This window comes from Etheostoma cragini, chromosome 14 (assembly GCF_013103735.1).
Source record: "Etheostoma cragini isolate CJK2018 chromosome 14, CSU_Ecrag_1.0, whole genome shotgun sequence".
In the NCBI taxonomy this organism is placed as follows: domain Eukaryota; kingdom Metazoa; phylum Chordata; class Actinopteri; order Perciformes; family Percidae; genus Etheostoma; species Etheostoma cragini.
Window position 1 is genome coordinate 19,785,101 of NC_048420.1, and position 18,784 is coordinate 19,803,884.

General features: G+C 38.9%; 1 protein-coding gene across 1 annotated transcript; it reads left to right on the plus strand.

Moving 5' to 3' along the window:
• The first annotated feature begins 1,905 nt into the window (after positions 1-1,905).
• Positions 1,906-4,109, plus strand: galr1a (galanin receptor 1a). The gene is made up of 3 exons (XM_034892878.1): positions 1,906-2,687; positions 3,061-3,126; positions 3,531-4,109. The coding sequence occupies exons 1-3, from the start codon at positions 2,034-2,036 to the stop codon at positions 3,882-3,884; spliced, it is 1,074 nt and encodes a 357-aa protein (XP_034748769.1). The 5' UTR covers positions 1,906-2,033; the 3' UTR covers positions 3,885-4,109.
• The last annotated feature ends 14,675 nt before the right edge of the window (positions 4,110-18,784 follow it).

An 18,784-nucleotide genomic window follows, 5' to 3' on the forward strand; every position in this document is an offset into this window, starting at 1 on the left:
ATACAAATCTACAGAAAGGAGGGATGTCATTCTCAAGTGGACAGATGGGCTGACACTGGTTTAGGGTCATGAGCTGATGAGTGCTGAATTATTTCATCATCGCGGACAGTGCCAAGAATGAAAACAGGAGGGTTTGCTACATCTATCTTATTAACAGCTTTGTCCCAATTGCAGGAATAAGTACTATATGGCTTGAGAAATTCGAGGCTGTCTTAAAGCTTCAGTGGGTCTTTCTCCTACCCAGCAGAAAGATGGATAACATCTTGGTCAATAGAGCAAAGAGTCACCATGGAAACTTCAGGCTGCTTAAGGACACGAACCAATTACAAAACAACTGCCCTGCTCCCCAATGTACAATAAGCCTGTGATATAATGACTGCTATTCATTTTCTGAAAGGCTAAGATCCAAACAATCACCACCATCTTCATCAGTATCACTACCATCCTCATCTTCATAAGAGTATAGTGTAACATGTTGAATTTACCTGATTAACACCAGCAAATTAAGCAGGCACATGATCGTCTGAGGACAAGTGGACCCCAAGATAACATCAGCCTCTGCTCTCAGGTTAAACAGCATGTGTCTCATCTCTGTCGTCATTTCCAGATGGTTATCTTTTGGGCAGATCTCTCAACACTGGTCCGTCTGAGACTCAAAAGCTTGACTAAATGATCATGCAGCCGTTCCCAGACCTGATCAGAGCAGATCATTAACACAGGCTGATGACTAGGGACAATCGATGGAAATGAGAAAAATGAGAAAGAATTTCCTGGCTGAGTGTGTGCACGTTCACTTCCATGTTTAGTATTTGATTCTTGAGAAGAAGCCGTTTTAGAAGGATTAATTCACAATGTTCCTTACAAAATCAATAAAAATGTCATGTTAAAAATTTAAAATTTACCGTTAAATCCACTAATTTAATGTTGTACTTCCATAGGTTTGGGGGACTTCTGAGATACAGAGTTAGCTATGCTAATGCCATGGCTCTAGGGATGGTAATGTTGGTCTGTCGGTCAAGGGGTCTAAAACGTTTCAACAACTTTTGGATGGATCATGAAATTTGTGTTAAAATTCCATGTCTTGTTACAGAAGAACTCAATATCCTGACTTTTAAGTCCTAGAATTGGTAAACAATGCTGGATCATGCATGTTGCTTCCCTCAATGAAAATGGTTGTGCAAAACCAATACTGCAATGTTCTGAAAATCCAGATCAAACTGGAACGGTCTTTGAAATCAATCATTATACATAGATAAGCATTTATGCATGTATTAATATATATGTGTACTAAGTAAATCTCGTATGAAACAGGGAAGTTGATGAATTACTGATGCAGTCAGTGAGACCTGATGACGTTGTGGTCGAAGCCCACCAGGATAAATATTTATGCTTCACAGTATTTGTCTCAGAAAATGTCCAAATCCATTCATCGTATTAGACCGAAGTGCAATCGTTATTGAAACAAAACAAAAAGCTTCTTTTATGTTGGCAGGCACATTAATCGTACAGTTCATCATATTAATTATACAAGGCCACACTTTTGATATTGTGTGTTTTCTTAGTGCAAAGAAATTATGAATAATCGGAAATGTTTTAGCTTGGGGGGGATGGGGGTGGACTCTCTAACTGGAGCATGTGGGTATCTTATATGCATGTAATAATTGTAATATATAATGAGTTTGTATTTCTACAAATACTGCAAAACAACCTACTATAAATACATATTTAGTCTACCTCATATGACATATAATGTTAAACTAAAGACTGAATGCTTGGTGAACTATGTTGTTAATGGTTTAAACAGTTTAAAGTGTAACTGTTTATTTCCATTTCACTGGCTGCAGGTCAGTAAAAACAGTGGAAAGGTATTGGTTGGCTGTTTTGCGCACAACATGGTGACGTTGCTTAGGAACAGCCTGCGAATGCATGAGCTCCATCCAACCTTTACTCAAGAGAAAATCCAACACGAGCTTCACGTGGAGGATATGCATGTTTTATATCAACATGTAACTTTTCTTGAATAGTGGAAAAAGATGGAGCTACAGTTGGAAAACCAAAGCCAGCCTTTCAACAGCAACACCGTGAGGCTGCCAGGTAAACCTGCGCTGGGGATGGGTGTAGATAACTTTATTTCTCTTCTGATATTTGGACTTGTTTTTATCCTCGGGGTGCTTGGGAACACTATGGTGATCACGGTGCTGGCACGCCGTAAACCGGGACAACCGAGGAGCACAACTAACATCTTCATCCTCAACCTGAGCGTGGCGGACCTATCCTACCTCCTCTTCTGCGTCCCCTTCCAGTCCACCATCTACATGCTGCCCACATGGGTGCTGGGAGCTTTCATCTGCAAGTTCATCCACTATTTCTTCACCGTGTCCATGCTGGTCAGCATTTTCACTCTGTCGGCGATGTCCGTGGACCGTTACGTGGCCATCGTCCACGCCAGGAAGTCCTCCTCGATCCGGGTGGAGAGTCACGCCATGTTCGGAGTGGTGCTGATCTGGATCCTGTCTCTGGCCATGGCAGCTCCCGTTGCGCACTACCAGGGCATCGTGGTGAGGGAGGACAACAACACCTTCTGCTGGGAGGTTTGGCCAGGTCACCAGAGGAAAGTCTACGTGATGTGCACTTTTGTTTTTGGATACCTCCTGCCTCTCACTCTGATATCTGTCTGTTACGCAAAGGTGGGTATACGCGTGAATCAGACTGAATGAATGCGCATTGATCCACGGTGTTAATGACAGATTTCTGACAGTTCACACCAAATTTAGATTCTTGCGAAGTAAAACATGATCTTAAATCGTGGCTTTTATTCCCATAAAGCCATTTCCAATAAATATGTTGACTTTTCAGCCACAGTCCTTTGAAATTGACAAATGATCACTGAAACAGTATTTGTCCAGGCAGCTGGTATGTATAAATCATGTGTAATGATATGCAAAAGTGTATTAACTCTTGTAGCTGGTGCAACATTGATTGGTTTAATTTAAGATCTTTTGAAATAGAAACAACACCATATTTACAGCCTCTGTCTTTTTCCCACTTTCATTATTGCAGGTTTTAAACCATTTGCACAAAAAGCTGAAGAATGTGTCCAAAAAATCAGAGCTCTCCAAAAAGAAGGTTGGTGGTTATTTCCGTCTCTTTATGTTCAACATGTTTTACAATAATCGGCCAATGGTATGATGGGGTAATGCTTCTCTTATTTCTCCTTGTGTGTCTGATGGTTCAATGATGGATCAGGTCTGTGCTGTAGTGGTGTTTGAAAAGCAAGTGTGCAAAATTCTCTTTGAAAAAAAAGACTGCACACTGTAGACTTGCATCTAGATCTGAAACAACTAATTGATTAGCTTGATTCTGCAGTCTGCAACTATTTCAATAATCAATCATTGTTTCATTTTTCAAGCAAAATTGCCAAACGTTTACTGGTTCCGGCTTCTCAAATGTGAGGATTTTCTACTTTTCTTCCTCGTATACTGCATATTTAAGATACATTTAATAACAGTTACCAACCATTATCTCCCCAGACTGCCCAGACAGTCCTGGTGGTGGTCATCGTCTTCTGCCTGTCTTGGTTGCCTCACCACATCGTTCACCTGTGGGTGGAGTTTGGCTCTTTCCCCCTGAACCAGGCCTCCTTCCTGTTCAGGATGGTGGCTCACTGCTTGGCCTACAGCAACTCGTCCGTCAACCCCATTATCTACGCCTTCCTGTCGGAGAACTTCAGGAACTCCTACAAGCAGGTTTTCTGGTGCCGGCTGCCCAGCAAGTGTCCCGTGAAAGACACCAGGGAGCTCCGCAGCAGGATGGAGACGGCACCGTCCACTAACATCAGTATGACTTACAAAGGTCATGACTCTCAGATCAGCAAAATGCTCTGATGTCGCCCCTGGTGTTGAGAGCATCTTCTGTTTTCTGAATGATGATCCTGGATATTTAAATCCAATACATATTGGTATTTGAGATGGAAAAACCCCACATTACTGATATATGATATATTTCTGTTTAACATACTGTTACCAGGTGTGCACGGAGCTCTATCAAACTCAGTAACATTACTCATGTGTCACCACATTTTAAACACACACATATACAAATGATCTCATTGGATATTCCCTAATGGTTTTCAGTAGTCTTTTGTCCAACTTTCTCTGATATGTTTTCCACAGTCAAACATGCAGATGCATCCTTAAAACCTAATGTACATGTTGGATTTTCCCCATTTCTGCTAATGGGAACTTCTGATTTAGTACTCTTAAACTCAACGTCACTGTAAAATGTTTACCCATTTTTGTCTTTTTATTATAAGCAAACAAATACATTCAAGTCAACCCACGTAAACACGTGTACAATGTTGTTTTGTGAGTGTATAAATTATACAAAGATATTCATGAATAATACTACGACTACTACTAATAATAGCACAGCTGTAATCAGTGACATGCTACATCTTGTTTGGATGTAATCAGTCTTACCAGAGCTGGTTCACCTGGCTCTCTGATCTGTACAGATTACATATTGTTTCCTGTTTCTCACTAAGGCTGAATTTGATTAAGATGTCTTTTCCAAACAGGTACTGCTGCGTGTTCCTCTCCACCCCCTGCAGCCACTATGCATACAGTATCTTACAGCAGCCCAGCCTTTCATACTGGCTCAGAAAAGAAAGAAAAGGGATTTGCATTTGAGAAGCGGGGTTTAATGCAAAGCATGAGAGGATTTCATGGACATGAGATGTACTGTAAAGAAACAGAGCACACTTAGAGGTGTTTCTTAAATGCAGGTACACTACTACATTGGTAGTCAGGTTACTTAAAACATATGAGCTTTAACTTTAATATCCTGTATTGCATAAGACACCCTGCCGTTACTCCAAGCCAAAATGCTCAAAATGACTTTAAAAAAAAACTGTTATTCTTACTGCAAAAAAGCTGTCAGGTCTTGTAAATATGACAGAATAACATATTTAGGGGATTTTGGGTGTGTGTTGTTTTCTTGTTTTTATGTGTGTTTTCTTTTCAATACATCTAAATAAAGATATTAAACATCTGAGTTTTAATTTTATACAGAAAATAAATTGATTACATTTTTTCTGGTTTCTCAGCTGCTTTACCTACAATAACAATTCCCGTTGAATAACTACCTTCTTTTATCACATCTAAGGGCTTAAAAAACAGGAACAGTTAATACGCAGCCAATAACCTCATTTCGATATAAAATGAAATTCACCTTCTGCTCGCTCAGCTTTGATGCACACCTCCTGGACTGTGTAAGTGCAATCAGCACTATTGAAACATTCTTGGAGTACTTAATGGTGATCATTAGGGAGAAATCATACATGACACCTATTATAACCAGGCGTTACATTTAACAATTTGAGTTAATGTGATTGAAAAGGCAGATGTTGCAAATTCAAAATGTGCCGTGTTTTGTGTCTGTCTGCACATCTGTTTCTCTGTTCACCTGTCTGTCTGTTCACCTCTCTTTATGTACATCTGTATATCTCTACACCTGTCTCTCTGTTCACCTGTCTGTCTGTTCACCTGTCTCTCTGTTCACCTGTCTGTCTGTACACCTCTCTTTATGTACACCTGTCTCTCTGTTCACCTGTCTGTCTGTTCACCTGTCTCTCTGTTCACCTGTCTGTCTGTACACCTCTCTTTATGTACATCTGTTTCTCTGTTCACCTGTCTGTCTGTTCACCTGTCTCTCTGTTCACCTGTCTCTCTGTTCACCTCTCTGTCTGTACACCTCTCTTTATGTACACCTGTATATCTCTACACCTGTCTGTCTGTACACCTGTCTGTCTGTTCACCTCTCTTTCTGCACATCTGTTTCTCTGTTCACCTGCATGTCTGTACACCTGTCTGTCTGTTCACCTGTATTTCTTTACACCTGTCTGTCTGTTCACCTGTCTGTTTATCTGAGCTGCTGGTCTGTCTGCGGCTCCAGGAGGGCAGAACCCCAGGAGGGTGGGACTCATTCACTCAGCTAACACTCCGGAACAGACCTGCGTTACCTTTAGTTTCAGGGGACATTTGGGTGTGGTTGCACATGGGCGAAACTTGCAATGACCACAACAATGCAATCAAATTAATGATCACGTCTACTGATTATAGTTTGCATTATTAAACTGGGTGTAGTTAAGTTTGTATCTACCTTAATCAACCAATCACTGATTTAATGCACCACTCGGCCAGCAGGCTGAGTTACCTAAATCAAACACACCCGAGATGCTGTTAACAGGTGCGTCCCACCCGCCCGCCCGCCGGGAAAACGCTAACAAGCTACCATGCGCATGGTGGAACTTTAACCAGGTGTGAGGTTCGGACTGGTTATACTGGGACAGAGAGGTCTACTCGTTATATTTTGCATTGAGCATTTAGGAGGAGAGAAGTTGAACCGAGACTAAAAGACTGATGTTCAGACAGAGACAGGTAAGTTTGACAACAAACTAGATGAGGGCGTCTCAAGGTGTGTAAAAGCTGTGTAGTTTTACTTTGTGTGTGTGTGTGTGTGTGTGTGTGTGTGTGTGTGTGTGTGTGTGTGTGTGTGTGTGTGTGTGTGGCTTCAGCAGCTCTGAGTTGATGCTTTGGTGATGTTTAATTCTGCTGTTGACTCTATGAGAAGAGTCATGTTATTTAGCCTGTTTTAATTAATGTGGCACAGTCGTGCTCTTACTTCATTTATTGATATTTTATATATAGTTGATATAGTTGTCTAGTTTTTTATTTTTTCTGGTTATTCATTTTACTGAGGAAAATTAGTGGATATTTCCAACTGATAATCAGTTGTGTCCCTAGACATGGAACGTATTGTTGCCATGGACACCAGGGGTCTTTGGTGTACAGTATACTGACATCATCAGTGTTGGACGAAGTAACCTTTATTAAAGTACTAATACCATACTGTAATACTCTGTGACAAGTAAAAGCCGTGCATCTAAGATGTTACTTAAGTAAAAGTATGTAAGTAATATCAGATAAAACTTAAAGTATTAAAAGTAAATTTTAGAAACTGGATACAATCAAAACTTTCAAGTTTTCAATAAACTGTTAGTCTTACAAATCATTTCAGCTGGACTTGTAGGCTGTTATATTGTTGTGTATTTAAATTTATAATAAAACATCATATTTTTAAATTTAAAAAGTAAAAAGTGCAATTATTTTCTCTGACATGTAGTGGACTAGAAGTAGAAAGTGGCATTAAAAAATAGACTTCTGTAAAGTAAAAGTACCTCAAATTTGTACTTAACTACAGTACTTGATTAAATGTACTTAGTTACGTTCCACCACTGCATGTAATGCAAGATATAAGCACATTTCATTTTGACTGAGGCCTACTTTTTCTTAGTACATCTTTTACTTGAGTAAGAGTAATTTACAGTAACACCTTTACTTGAGTATGAGATCCCTTTTCCATGTCTACTGTTGCTTGGGTCTTTAATCCAAAGGTAGAGGACTGAATCTAGATGTTTTTCAGGGTAATGTGAAGACTCAAAAATATTTGATTTTTACTTTGCTCATTACTGTCAATAACCTCAATTGTCCAGCAGGTGGCGTGCTTGTACAAGTATTTAGTCCTGAGTAGCTTTTCTTTTCTCTCTATCTTTTTACATGTTTTTGGGGAATGCTTGTATGTTTCATGTATATCTTTATATCCGATATTATATAAAATATTGTGTTTTTTAATTTAGTTTGTGGGCCTCTAAGCTTTTAATAAAACATAAACTGAAGCATGTTCTTCCAGAAATAATATCCCAGTTACTACTTGTGTGATTTTGGTGGATCGGTGGGTTTCCTGTCTGTGTCTTCTAACCTTACCTGCATTTCTCCCCCCTCTGGTGGGAAATTAATTTGTAGATCTTCAATGCTAATCAATAACCCAGCCTGTGTAAAAAAAGGCCATGCCCTGTGCATGCATTCCCATTATGTATCCACTGGTCCTGATCACGCGCTCTGCATGTGCGCCTTGTGTGCCCAAAGTGACGACGCCTCTGAACGCTGAAAGCTCATTGCATTTTAGTTATTTACGTTAGCCATTAATATCGCTCTATGTATGATATTTTAGATGGCTACGTTTAGCTTAAGTTTGCCTTTGATATTGGTCTGTAATGAGCATTTCTAAACAGTCTGTATTGCTGTGCTTGTCGTTACACACACACACACACACACACACACACACACACACACACACACACACACACACACACACACACACACACACAGAAACACAAGCCTATTCTTTACATAAACCATCTAATCTGCACCCCTGGACTCTGCATCTCCTTTCTCCCACCCTCTCACCTATACATTGAAATAGTGTCCTGACTGGACACCCTGAAGCGGTTGTTGCCATACGTATTAAACCATATTTACACATTCTTTCACACAGCCTGATAACCTCTCCCATTCCTCTTTTCGCTCTGTGGCAGCTGAGGTCTCTATTCCTCCCCTGAGACTCTCAACCTGCCTATTCAAAGTGTCATAAATAATACGGGCTAATTAGATATGAATTGATTGTGTTTAGGTGGCTGCTGTTTTCATCCATCAATCTAATGATGCTTAACAATAGATTACCACCCAATAATTCCCCATGGAGCCACAGTGAGTGTGCTATTCAGCCTTGTTTGGTTCGCTGGGGGGTGTCATAAATCTGCTGAATGATATTACTGCATTCCCTTCTTTCAGTGCTGGAGGTGGTGTTATTAATACAGTGGAGATTATGAATCATCATTGGACTTCACTCGAGGGTTCTCGCAGTAACTTGTCATTGTTTTTTTGTGTGGTTGTATTTGATGTTTTTTTTGCTCCACTCCAGCTATGATTTTTTTTTAGATATTTGGATTTACGTCATTAAAGTTTAAGTATGACATAAATGTTAGCATTGATATATAAGGTTGTATTTCTTTAAGCCTTTTCTTCATAATTAGTTCTACTGAAATCACAGCGTCACATGCACATTGATACATGGAAGCTGAGTCAGAATAGCCCGGCGGGTAAAGTGATGAGCATTTGGTTTGTACTAGTTTAATTGGTAATGTATCTGGCAATATGCATCAATCAACAGCCAAAAGGACTCTGTTAACTCTACTGCATTAGTTCTTAATCCTGAGGATCCTTGAGTCAAACCCACTTGAAGAAATGAATTACATAATCATTTCTGGGCTTGTATGTTTATAATCCTTTCTATTGAATTATTCTATTTTTAATTCATAAATGTAATCACATTATGACAAAATTCACCTAGAAGGAGCAGTGGGCTATTGTTGCAAAATCGGCAAAAAAGCTGTACACATTAAACAGAGGTTGAGAAGAGTTATCAGGGGCTTGGCAGTTTTATGAGCCCTGGATTAATCTGGCCAGGCAATACGGTCTATGAACATATTGTACAGTATTTGTAGGCCTGCACATATATTTTAACTATCATGTTGGAAGTGTATACCTCAATACAGGATTTAGTGTCCGGTAAATTATTTATATTCTCATTTTAATGCTCATGCATGAAACTTAGAGGAAGAAAAACATTTTTGTTAAGCTTTAAAAGATTTGCAGCTCTATTGTTATTGACACGGATATGAAGCTGCACTTTACATGTAGAAAAACCTTAGTCAAAGAGAACTGCAGCTACTCGATGCACACATTAATATACATTTTTACTTAGATATGAGCAATATGTTATAGAGTTTGATGTGAGTTGCATTACTGTACTTCATGATGGTTTTCCAGCAATATCGCCTCCCCTTTTATTACTTCTAATAGGATGTTTGTGAGTAGGCTACATAAATCAGAGTCTTCTGTTATTGAAACGTTTGCCAGGGCCGTGGCTTAATATTTAAATGAGAGAGAGAGAGAGAGAGAGAGAGAGAGAGCGCGCGCTCGGGACACAACGCTGTGTCACCACGTAAGAGGATGTCCCCCTACAATCAGCAGGGCTGGGACACGAGCAAATACAAACCATTCTTCCAATCTTTTAGATACCGTGAAACCATGGATGTATTATAGCCTTATGACAACTGTCAGACACTTTTAGCAACAATCTGAGCCTGTAAGTACCAAGAAAACATTGTTATTTGACAAAAAAGCAAGGCTGCACAATTTCCCCATTAGGTTACATTGCAGCTTGGTTTGAGCCGGCTTGTTATTGGGATCTCGCTCAGTGCTGGATCAAATTTAAAGGATTTAGGATCAGTCACTTGACACCTTTTAGACACAAATGCATGGGGAAATGGGCCCCAGTTTGAAAAAAGCAGTAGTTAGCCTCAAATACTGGACTTGAGTAGGACCTTTCTCCATATATTTCTAATTCTTAGTAGATAATTCTTTGAGTAAAATCTTCTGGTGAGAACACAGGCTTTCAGATAGAAATATCGAGGCTCATGTTGTGATATAGGACCTGAGGTTTGATCTCTATCCACCTGCCTTGGACTCTTCAGTTTTCTGAGTATGCTGCGGCTCTCTGGGCTGACGACAACCCCAGCAGGTCTAGCTGTCACCCTCTCTGATTAATGGCCCTGCTGAAACATGTCCAGCCACATTAGAGCCCCATGTATCTCCCAGAGTCCACACAGGCCTGGCTCTTTGTTCTGATGGGAAATGGTGTCAGCCGCTCACTGCTGCTCGCCCAGAAACAGATAAAGATTTACTGTCATCAGAGGCCAGATTAAAGCGCACAAACGCAGACATTGATTTCTGAGAGGGAGAGAGAGGGAGGAGGAGAAAAAAAACCTCGACACATTTTGGGTAGGAAACTCATTCCAGGGCCAGCGGAGATATGATCAGCTTATTTGGGAGGTGGATAATATGGAGCCCTTTCCCAGAATGAACTTTGAAAGAAGTAAATTGTAAATATTGATTTTTGAAATGAACTGTCAATCTCACTTGGCGAGATTATTCCTATCATCTTGTCGAGAGGGGGCCAATGAATTCAAAACTGTGGACAAAGGGGGGGACGTGCTGGGTTTCTGTTAGGGAGCTCTCAAAAGAGCTTTATTCACTTAGTAATGGTTGTTCAATTTCATCAGATAACTGCTGTAGATCTCATCGGCACCGAAAAATGAAATCAAGTGTGACTTCACGTCCAGATCGCTTCTCTTGTCTACGCTGAGATCACTTGAGATGAGCTGCAGCAGGAAGCCAGTCCACTTCATTACTGCTCCCCATGGGTGGGAACAAAGACCTCTTTCCTGCCTCACCCAGAGGTCATGTCTGAGAGACCAGTTTGATGGGGTGCTGAAAGCTTAAAGGGTTGGTTAGGCCAAATCATATTAAACTTAACCTTATAACTGTATCATGCAGATGTTTTTTTTTTTTCAGGTTTGGAGATTTCTTTCTCCAATCCATTAAATTGGAGGTATACGGACTTTTTGTGGTGTTCAAAACAAAGTCAACCAAATTGTGAATTGGAAGAACCTGAAGAAATAGTCCTACACAATAGTCCTGTTGTTTGACCTCGTTTACTTGTTTACGCTTATGAGAGAATCCAATGTTACTTTTACACTATGTGGACAACAATTAACTAATAAACTAAGTAAAATACTGACAGTGTCTTTTCCGGACGATCCAAGGGAACCGGACTTTTGTTTTATGGAAAGAGACATTTCTGTTTAACTATATTAAAATGTACTTTATCAGTGCTTTAACTACCACAAATAATACTCCATCCACCTCCTTTTTTTTTGGGGTGGAGGCAGCAAACTCCATACAACTATCTGCATGGCTGCTCAACTTCAAACTGAGAGAGATGCTGTCTATCTCTTGGTGTCTGAAATTAGACTTTCATTAAATCTATACTAAACACTCAATAATCGTTTCTGCATCTTTCAGATAACAGGAGCCTTCTTTTAACTTCTTTTCACTTTCCCTGTATTTTCTGTTATTGAATTGTTCTGACATTTAAAGTTATTTTGCTCAGAATTATCCAACAATGAGTTGGAAGTTAAATGTAAAAAATACATCTTTCTTATTTCTGTGCTTTTTGCATGCAAACTGCCACTAGGTGGCAGTGCACTTCTATGCAAATCATCTTCAATTTCCCATCTGTGTGTGCACTGACTGTTTGAAGAGATCAATCAGTGAGCATTTAGACAACCTCTGTGCATCCAGTGCTGTTTGTCCTCTCTTCTTCTTCCTCTCTTCCCCGTCATCTCCGAGTTCACACGGCCCCCGTTCAACTACACTGAGAGCCCCGTGAGTTTAAGCAAAACTAATGATGCTCGTTTTGCGCTGCACACTACAGCAGTCGTTGTTGACCATTTCCATCATTTATCAGGGTTTTGTTTAGGATGTGTGGACTGGGCTCAAAAGTTTGGGTTTTGGAGAAGCAAAGAAAGTAACGTCATCTGGTTTCGTACCACGTATACATACAGGTTAGATACTTGGATGTGGACTGATCACTCTGATCACTTTTCTTCATTAAATGTAATTGATTTAATGCATAGTGCCCTCTGACACTCATTTTGACAAATGAGTGTCAGAGGCCAGAGGCTTTCAGCAGCTGTGTGTTCCTATCAAAACCAACTGTAAAATGCAAGGACAACGCCTGCAGCACTTAGTGTCCTTTAATTGCCATTTACATAGTAGGCTAATCATTATTTTTTTTATGCCCCCTATTATCCACTATCCCCACTGTGTGCTGCCTCTCTCTGTCTCTCTGGGCTAAAACAATAAGCTGTTTGTCAGAAGTGATGCTCTGGTGGTCGGCTCACTGATGGAGGACATGATTTTTGCTGGAAAGACAACAGACTTTTTTAGAGTGACACACGGAGTCAAAGCAGCGAGTGTTTGGAAAGCTGCATTTTTTTTTTATCTCGAAGGTGAACAATTCATTTTCTTTGTTATGCATTATGCATGTCAGTTTTATTTAAGTCATATAAATCCACGCAGAAACACTTTCACACTCTCACTCATTTCCCCCTGTGATTTATTGATTTATACATTGGATATTTAGGTTGATTTTATTTTTATAAAATAAAATATGTTGTCCCTTCCAACAGGCTATGTTGACTACCGCCTAAACCCAGATAGGGCCTTAATAAACATTGATATTGATTTTTTTTTTTAATGCTTCATCTTAATCAAATAATGAGCCAGAATGTAGTGGTAAATACTCGTAAACATGAGTTCCCAGTAACATCTTCAAATTACTTGTTTCGTCCAAATATATTCAGTTTACAATGATATAAAACAAAAACTCGAGGCTACATTAGCGGCTACATCACGATTCTCTAGCCAAACTGTTATGTGTGCAAGTTGCATTCTGGGTAATGGGGTTTTGCCATGGAAGAAGAATGCATGGAATCTGCTGTATCAATCTTTATCCTTTTTTTTTTTTAAATTCTTCAACTGTCCATCTTGAGTGATGATAAATGTGCAGCGTGCTCTTTTAATTGGAAAAACCTATCTCCCACCTCCAATATGTTAGGGCAGAGGGGGTTAATTTCTCTGCTTCTGTTACATTTTTTCATCAACAATAGTGAGACATTACAATCCTGTTCACATTAGATAACAATACCCTTGTGATTTGTTTGTCAATGAAGGCAGAAAACTTGTTAACATGCACGCACAGTATACACAAGATTTCATACAGCATAATCAATTTATTCAGTATTTTTTGACTTTCCACATGACTGTTTTCCATTTGATTTTCTGAATAATAATTAATAAAACAGCATGTTGTATCATTGGATTATTGTTATTGATGCATTTAATGTTGTGCTCAGTGTAGCAAACTAACAAATTTCAGCTAGTTTAATGCATGACAAACTATAGTTTATATCTTGTATTTAAAACCTTACTCTACAAAGTAACTACCCGTAGTACCCGCAGCTTTCAGATAAAGGTAGCAGAATACAAAATACATAGTATTTTACACTTAAATATTGTGATAGTAGTACTATAAGGCTGCATAAAACAGAAGTACTCAAGTAAAGTACCTCAAAATTTGACACGAGCAGTAAATGCACATAGTTGTTTTCTATCACTAATTAAACTAAGTAGATTTTCTCTTTGTCTGGTCTGAGTTTGTATTTGGACTTTCCGAGCTGTTTGATTCTCACTTTAAACTTTGACGAGTGCTTGCTGTGCCAGACCTGACCCTGGTTTATCTGCCTTTCCACGCATCACAGAGTAATAATGACAAATCAGGGTGATGTCTACTAATGATTAGTAGAGATTGTTTCAGTTCACTTGTAAAAGCCATGTTTAAGAGCTATATTTATTGTTCCATTTGCACATTTTGTGAGTGTGTTTGAGAGAGGACTAATCATTATTAATTAGGGTCATTGTTTGTGTGTGTGTGTGTGTGTGTGTGTGTGTGTGTGTGTGTGTGTGTGTGTGTGGCCCTGAAGCCATACTCAGCAAGCTGTGACAAAGGTCCATTACCTTGTCTGATCACAACGGCCTGTGATCTATTAGCATCATCTAAAAGCTACATTAGAATGAAGTGGAGACACTCATAAACAGAGCGCTCTGATCAGGCCTTTTAATGGGTTCACTGGTTTTACATGGAACCTCTCTGGCTTATTCCCCCTGGTTTGTAGGTTAATGCATTTTCAAGTACCCACCAGACAACACTCAATTGACAATGAGGCGTATACATCAGCTATTCAATCCCAAGTGAGTGAGGATCCACCAGTGAATTCAGATGGGAAGTGAATAGCAGCTTTTGTTGTGGTATTGGGTTATTAATTATCTATCTGTGGATGTGCAACCCTAATTAGTTGCAGAAAATGTATATATGAATACCTCTCTGTGAATACGGACGGCACACCACTCTCACATGTATATGCTTTACATCTGTAGTTCCCAACCTTTTCAGCTTGTGACATAAAGCTGCAATGTGTGGCTCTTTTTTCTCATTACGGCATCCTTAACATTATTCTGTTGAGGTTTTTTTGTGAGGGGAAAAAAATGAGACAATCCCCGGGAAACGACTTCTGTAGTATACAAGATATTCATTCATTGGTGGTTAGCAATTAGGATTGACTGATTATTGGGCCATTGTTTTGGCAGTTTTTTATCTGATTATCTATGTCTGCGTTTTATTTTCCTGATAACCGATAAAGTTAATGAATTAAAAACTGTGCTACTGTGGCTCGTCTACAGCTCTGTGTCTGTCCCTCTGCTTTGGTTTCACTCACCACTGAGTCTGACTTAACGTCCCGTCCACAGCACTCTCTGACTAACCTTTTTTTTACTTTATATTCTTGTATAATGTGGAAAGTTTTAATTTATTTAATATTTGCTTAAAGCATCTAAAAAAGTTTTGTTTTTGAGTTTTTAACATTCCAAAATCTTAATTTTAGTAGTTATGGTTTATAAAACAGTAACGAATGCTTAGTTACCCTTTTTCAGAAGGGTAGTTACCCTTTTTCACAAGGGTAGCAAATGATTAGTTACCCTTCTGAAAAAGGGTAACCAATAATTTGCTACTCTTTCAAAAACAGTAACTACCCTTTTTTGGGTACCTTATTGTTAAGTGTTACCAGTATACATTTCAATAAAGTACTTCAAAATACTGAAGTGCTTGGGAAGATTTACTAAGTCAATTAGTAACTTCTGTTTAAAAAAATAAAACTTAATTCTGCTGCAGTAATATGAGATGTCTACCTATTTGTACCCTTTCTGTGTCTCTTATAGACTTTTGTTGTCTTTGAATTGTATGCTTCTGTTACATTTGAGCTGCTATCTTTGGCCAGGTTTTACTTAAATAAAGATATTGAGATATTCAATATCTGTTTAGAAAAAAAGGTGTACTAAAATGAATAAATCATTTTCACCTACTTCAAAGGTTTTATCGTGTCATTTGAGGAGCTTTAGACCAGAATGTAAATGAGGCGGACTAATGCATGAGGTCACAGAGACATAAAAGAAATGTTATTAAGAGGGAACAACGCTGAAATCAATAGCGTGAACTTGAAACACGAAGGAATACATTTGCAACAGTGCCATAATTAGTGCACAGAGCTCATATCTGCAGCGTGGAATCCCTTAATTATATTTTGCAGGATTTCTGAGATCTTTTCAAAACTATAATGGTCGGACGAGTCTTCAGAAGAGAGATGAGATGAGTTCAGTTGTGTGGTGTATAAACGCTTGTGTTTTTGATATGCAGAGAGGGAGCATTGAGGCCTGTTCATGTTATAAGGCTCACAGCAGCAGCCTTATTGTGTAGGAAATTATCATAACCTCCTGCTACCTTTAGAGTCCTGCAAGATCAGGCTTTGAGCAGTCGCTAAGAGCTTCACTTTACAGGAAATGCAAATGGTTGTGTCTCCAAATTGGATTCTCATAAAAAATGGAGGCAAACGGAAGAAGTGTCAAAAACAGAACCTGGCTAAAACCTAGACACGATAAGCAAATAAAAGATGACAGTCTATGGTGATAAAAATAACAGCCCTGGCAATATCAACAGACAGTTTCCGAGTGTAAAAGCTGAGGAGTTTATGTATTACTGCGTGTTCTCCATTAAGGCCTGTCTCTGTGGAGGAGAGGCCAGCGAGCGGCTGGCGTATTGTGCTGATTGATATATTACACTGAGCCATATGGACACTGTGTTAATCCAATGAGGCAGACATCTGTGTCATGATTTATGATTTTGTTGTGATTTGTAAAATGCGGGTTGCATCAATGACATCATCAGCATTACTCAACCCTTTGCCTGTAATGCCAACACATTTCCTAATTGATGAAGAAAGACGACCTGCAGAGTGCAAATAGTACAGGAGACGAGACAAAAAATACTGTACAGGAATCTTTCTTTACCGGTTTTGTTTTATTATTTATTCTTCATTCATTCAGTAAAAACAAGTTGTACACAGAAGAACATCATCTCAAATAATCCCAGTTTCTTGACAAAGTGCAGTTACAGTAATACTGTTGAATACTCGGGAGATCCAGTTATTGAGAGTTAGTTCATCATATTTAGCATATCATAGCCAGTCAGTTAAGAGAGAAAGGAAACAATAAGGAAATGACTACAAATGTAAGAACAGAAAGGATTGGTAGAAAAGGTAGTAAAAGAAAGGAGAGGGAAAGATAAAAGGAGAGGAAAGCAAAGAACAGACATAATGGGGGACTATAAAGGGAAATGAAAGCTATATGTGGGGTCAGCTACGAGAGAAAGGAAACAAAAGGAAAGGGAAGAACAGAACAGATAGGAAAACATAGGAGGAAATAAGAGAAAGGGAGCTACAAGGAAAAGGGACAAACAGAAAAGAAAGGAGGGATCACATACATTGAAAAATGACCCTGAAAAATGATGCACTGATAGCTGTGGTGTCACCCAGCTGTCAAGTTAACAGCTCTCCAGATTTGTCCTGAACGCCTCCTCACACCACGCTTTCAACCTGTTTATTTATTTACCTGGTCAGCTGACATGATGGATGGGGCCTGAGCTCAAACCTTCTATACAGCTGTCTAATTGAACAATGGAACAGATTTCAAATTAGAATTTAGTTTTCTATTTTGCTATTCATCTGGTTGTTAAAACATGGTCGGGTCAAATGGAGGTGTCGGCGTCAAACAGCGAGAACTGATTTAAAGTGACATTCAACCTTAAAGATTCTCTTTGGCTCCTTAGTGCACTTTTTAAAATTATTATCTCACATTTTCATAGGAATAGAAAATTGCCATCCTGGTCCATGAACACATTGATTCCAACTATTTTATACTGTAATTTTTTACATCTGGTGCTCTACACACCTGCAGTCGGGTAGTTTCTTTTCCTGAAGTCCTCCGGTGCACAGGAAGCGTTGGCATGACACCGTGTAGTTAACATAGCTGAAAAGAACAAGAAACCGATGGTTAAAAGTTATTAATTGCATTTACAAGGTTAACTGCTACTGTAATTGCCCAATGTGTTTTATGTACTGTACCCTTTAGAGTGTTTATTAAAGTCACTTTATTTAACTCTTACGTCATGTGTTTTGGGGATTTTTCTTGAAACCTTTTAAAGTTTTAATGGTCTGATATCTCTTCTATCCAATATGATAACATTTGACTAATCAACTTCGCTGCTGAGCTCCGGGTGTGCTCTGGAAAATCTGGGTGAGGAACGTGACTGATAAGCTGATCAGAAGAGGCAAACAAATCCACAGTTTAAACTCATTTGAGCATCGCAAATATCTGATAAAAAGGATAGAAGATTTCTCAGATCAATTTCTTCTTTGTCCTACTGTGCTTCGTTTTATAAAAAATAAAAAAACTATGTAAAAATAAGGATGCACAAAAAATATTTCCCTAGTTGCGCACCTTACTAGAGCAGAGTATACAAATTGTAAGTGCATGATAATCAAAAACCTATTATCTTAAACTGTACAGTTGTGTGAAATAGAATAAACTAATATACTTTGTTCATGATCTTTTTTGTTCTTTCTTTTTTTATAGCTTTTCCTCGAAGTAACACAGTAATGTGTTTTATTAAATCAAATATTATTGCAAATAATTTAACTTTCATCTGTATCACCAGTACTTACCAGTAAGGGCATTTTACTGCCAGCTGATATTCTACTAACACAGCTACTGTCAGACATGACATAATAAGAAAAGAATTTACAGTAAATTTTAGATGTTTCTGAAGTAAACTGAGATGAAAGGCAGTTATGCAATTACCACATACCAGCATTAAACCTGCCAACATCCAGACACTCTCGGCTGTCTCTTCACCACCAGAGGCAGCAGAAGAAAACTCCGGGTTAGCTTGCACCACACAAGAGAAACAAACACCATCTAACTGCAGGTTTTAAGGGATTGTGCTGAGTGTGGTGATCATTTGCAGTCAGAAA

Coding starts and splice junctions, on each gene's coding strand:
- galr1a (XM_034892878.1), top strand. CDS start 2,034: ATGGAGCTACAGTTGGAAAACCAAAGCCAGCCTTTCAACAGCAACACC. Junction 2,688..3,060: donor TATCTGTCTGTTACGCAAAG/GTGGGTATACGC, acceptor TCATTATTGCAG/GTTTTAAACCATTTGCACAA. Junction 3,127..3,530: donor CAGAGCTCTCCAAAAAGAAG/GTTGGTGGTTAT, acceptor TTATCTCCCCAG/ACTGCCCAGACAGTCCTGGT.